At 65.2% G+C, this 2,740-nt stretch overlaps 1 protein-coding gene across 1 annotated transcript in view; it reads right to left on the bottom strand.

Annotated features, from left to right (window-relative positions):
- Nucleotides 1–2,738, bottom strand: part of ADGRA2 (adhesion G protein-coupled receptor A2) — a gene marked incomplete at its 5' end in the record, with an annotated part of 20,914 nt that extends 18,176 nt beyond the window's left edge. Inside the window, one exon of the mRNA XM_057387274.1 lies at nucleotides 2,533–2,738. Within this exon, the coding sequence (XP_057243257.1) occupies nucleotides 2,533–2,738 (206 nt within the window). The remainder of the gene's footprint in view (nucleotides 1–2,532) is intronic.
- Between the last annotated feature and the right edge of the window lie 2 nt (nucleotides 2,739–2,740).

The raw sequence follows: 2,740 nt of genomic DNA, 5'->3' as shown, positions 1-2,740 counted from the left end.
TCACTGGGACATGGCTGAGCTCATTGGGACATGGCTGAGCCCATTGGGACATGGCTGATCCCATTGGGACCATGGCTGAGCCCTGCAGCGGCTGCAGGGAGGTTCCTGGGGCCACAGAGATCCCTCACCCCCGATCCCTCACCCCTCACCCCTCACCCCTGTCCCTGTTTCTCGTCCTTTGTCCCCGTCCCTCGTCCTCTGTCCCCGTCCCCGCTCCGCCCGCCCCTGGGCTGCGGTGCCAGCGCAGCGCGCGTTTCTCAGGCACGGGGGGTAAATGTGCAGCAGCTGCCGCCGAGGAGCACAGGATTCCTCAGCACGGGCCGAATAATTGAAGATAAAYAAAGAAGTAAGGTGAGAGTGTGGGAAAAAGGCGAAGGAGAGCCGGGGTGAGGGACCCAGAGGGTGACAGACTCCTCCGGCCACCAAAGCTTCTCTGGACAGCCGGGTTGTGCGGGGCCGGGTCCCTCCTGCGCTGCTGGGAAGATCCTCCCCGAGCACAGAGCTCAGGCCCTGCTGCTCCCCGGCTGCACCGGATGGGCGCTGCGACACGGCTCGGGTTTAAAACATCACTGCCCAAACACATTTCCTGCAGCAGGGGCGACAGCAGTGTCCCTCTGGGGGACAGGGGGGCCCTGACAGGACCTGGCACAGACGGGACCTGGCACAGCCAGGACCTGGCACAGACAGGACCTGGCACCCCGGGGCCCGTGCAGGACCCTGCTCAGACCCAGCTCACCCACAGAATTCAAGATTTGTCCCCAGCAGGGTGTCCCCAAGGCACGTGCAGCCCTTGCCACATGCCTGGGCCCCTGCACTCCCCGCCCGCACCCCAACGGCTCCAGGAGATGCTCCCAAAGCCGGAGCCTCTGGTTTTGATTGTTCCATCTGGAAAGGGTTTGGAATAAATCATGTTTACTGCGCGAGAGCAGAGCCAGGGTCACCGCATATTTGTAGGGTTCTGCCTACGCCTGTAGGTTTCATGTCACGTTTTAGTGGGATCGTGTAATGCCCTAATGCTTCTGCACGGTCATCGCGGCCCCTCCGAGGAGCGGGATCGGCACAGGCAGCACAACCCCCGGCCCCACTGGGAACGGCTGGGGAGGCACCGGAACCGGCAAAGGATGGGAAGTTCTTCTCAAAWACGAACTGACAAAGGAGTGAACATCGCCACGAGTGTTTGTGAGGGGCTGACACACAGGGAAAGGCCAAACGAAGAGCAAAGCTCACAAGGGTGATGGAGAGCCCAACTGTCACCTGCCCGAGGCTCCTCTGTGTCCCCGCGGGGAGCACCCAGGACCCCCATCAGCTGCTGCTCTGGTACAATTTGTGCCTTTGGTGTGAGCTCTGTGCTCAGTCCCYGCTCACGGCACCGCCATGGAGCGCTGGAGTGTCCCACATGGGGACAGCGGGGTCACCTTCGCTGCCACCATCACCCCAAAGCGAGCCCTGCTCAGGGAACCCGAGCGGTGCCAGCAGGACCCTGTGGGGTCGAGGATGTGAGAGCAGACAGGAGGAGGCAGCCCCCAGCCCCATCCTCTGCAGCTTCCAACAAACCCACCCGACAGGAGGAGGGGGAGGTGGGAGCCGTGACCGGGGGTGGCACGGGCAGGGGGCACAGCCACCCCGATGGGACAGCACTCTGCCCGAAAACAGCTCTCCCCCCAGCTGCAGCGCTGCCAGCCCAGCCTCCAATCCAGATTTTAATTCAAACATCTCCTCTGGAGTTATAAATAAACCCTGCAGCGAGCAGCGCGGCTGCCAGCCCCAGCCGAACCCCAAGCCCCGGCACGGGGCCGCGAGCAAGAGGAGCTTTACGGATCSAGCAGCAGCTTCAGACCCTCTGCACAAACCCCAAACCCATTAACTGCTCCCGATCGCTTCCCAGTAAATATTTCCAGTGAGAACAGACCCTTTCAAACAAAAACTCTCCAGCAGTCAGAAGCACAGCGGAGGGAAGCAGGAGAAAGAGCCGTTTCCTGCATTTCCAGCTCACGTCCACAGCAGCCCCGCGCTGCCGCCGCGCCGGGGGGACAGCGGGGTCCAGAGCCACGACACCCTTTTAACGCGATTTAAACCACGGTACGAGCACCGAGCGACGCTTTCCATGGTGCAGAGTCGCTTATCGAGAGAAAAAAAAGTAACTTCATTACGCTCCCGATTCCACGGGGCTTCACCCCCGGTCCCCGTGTCCCCCGTTCCCGTGTCCCCCGTTCCCGTGTCCCCAACAGCACCTGCCCAGCACGGGCGATGCGGGGTCCCCGCGCCGCGCAGGGACAGGGCACCGAGAGGGACACGGAGAGGGCTTAGCGCGACCCACGGGTGGGCTCTCGTCCCGCTCGGGGTGCCCCGGGCCAGCAGCGCCCGGCCGGGCCGGAGTGAGATGCCCGGGAGATGCGGGGGCGATGCCCGGGGGAGATGCCGGGAGCAGGGGCGATGCCCGGGGGAGATGCGGGGGCGATGCCCGGGGGAGATGCGGGGGCGATGCCCGGGGCCGGGTGCGATGCCCGGGACGGTGCCGATCGCGGTACTCACAGCGTGACGGTGCCCTCGGGCAGCAGGCGCGGCTCGGGCGGAACGGGGAGCCCCCCGCCGCTGCAGACCACCCTCCTCCGGGGCGCTCCGGGGCCGCCGCCCGCCTTGGCCCGCTCGGCCGCGCACTTGCAGCCCAGGCTGAGCGCGGGGCAGCTCCGCGCACCGGCCCCGGGGCCGCTCAGCGCCGCCGCCAGCAGCACCAGCGCCG

The sequence above is a fragment of the Malurus melanocephalus genome, unplaced genomic scaffold (genome assembly GCF_030028575.1).
Source record: "Malurus melanocephalus ecotype Western Australia unplaced genomic scaffold, MMel_1.1 scaffold_1164, whole genome shotgun sequence".
NCBI classification, from domain to species: domain Eukaryota; kingdom Metazoa; phylum Chordata; class Aves; order Passeriformes; family Maluridae; genus Malurus; species Malurus melanocephalus.
The sequence above is the reverse complement of the archived record's forward strand: the minus strand, read 5'-3'. Positions and strand labels throughout refer to the sequence as shown.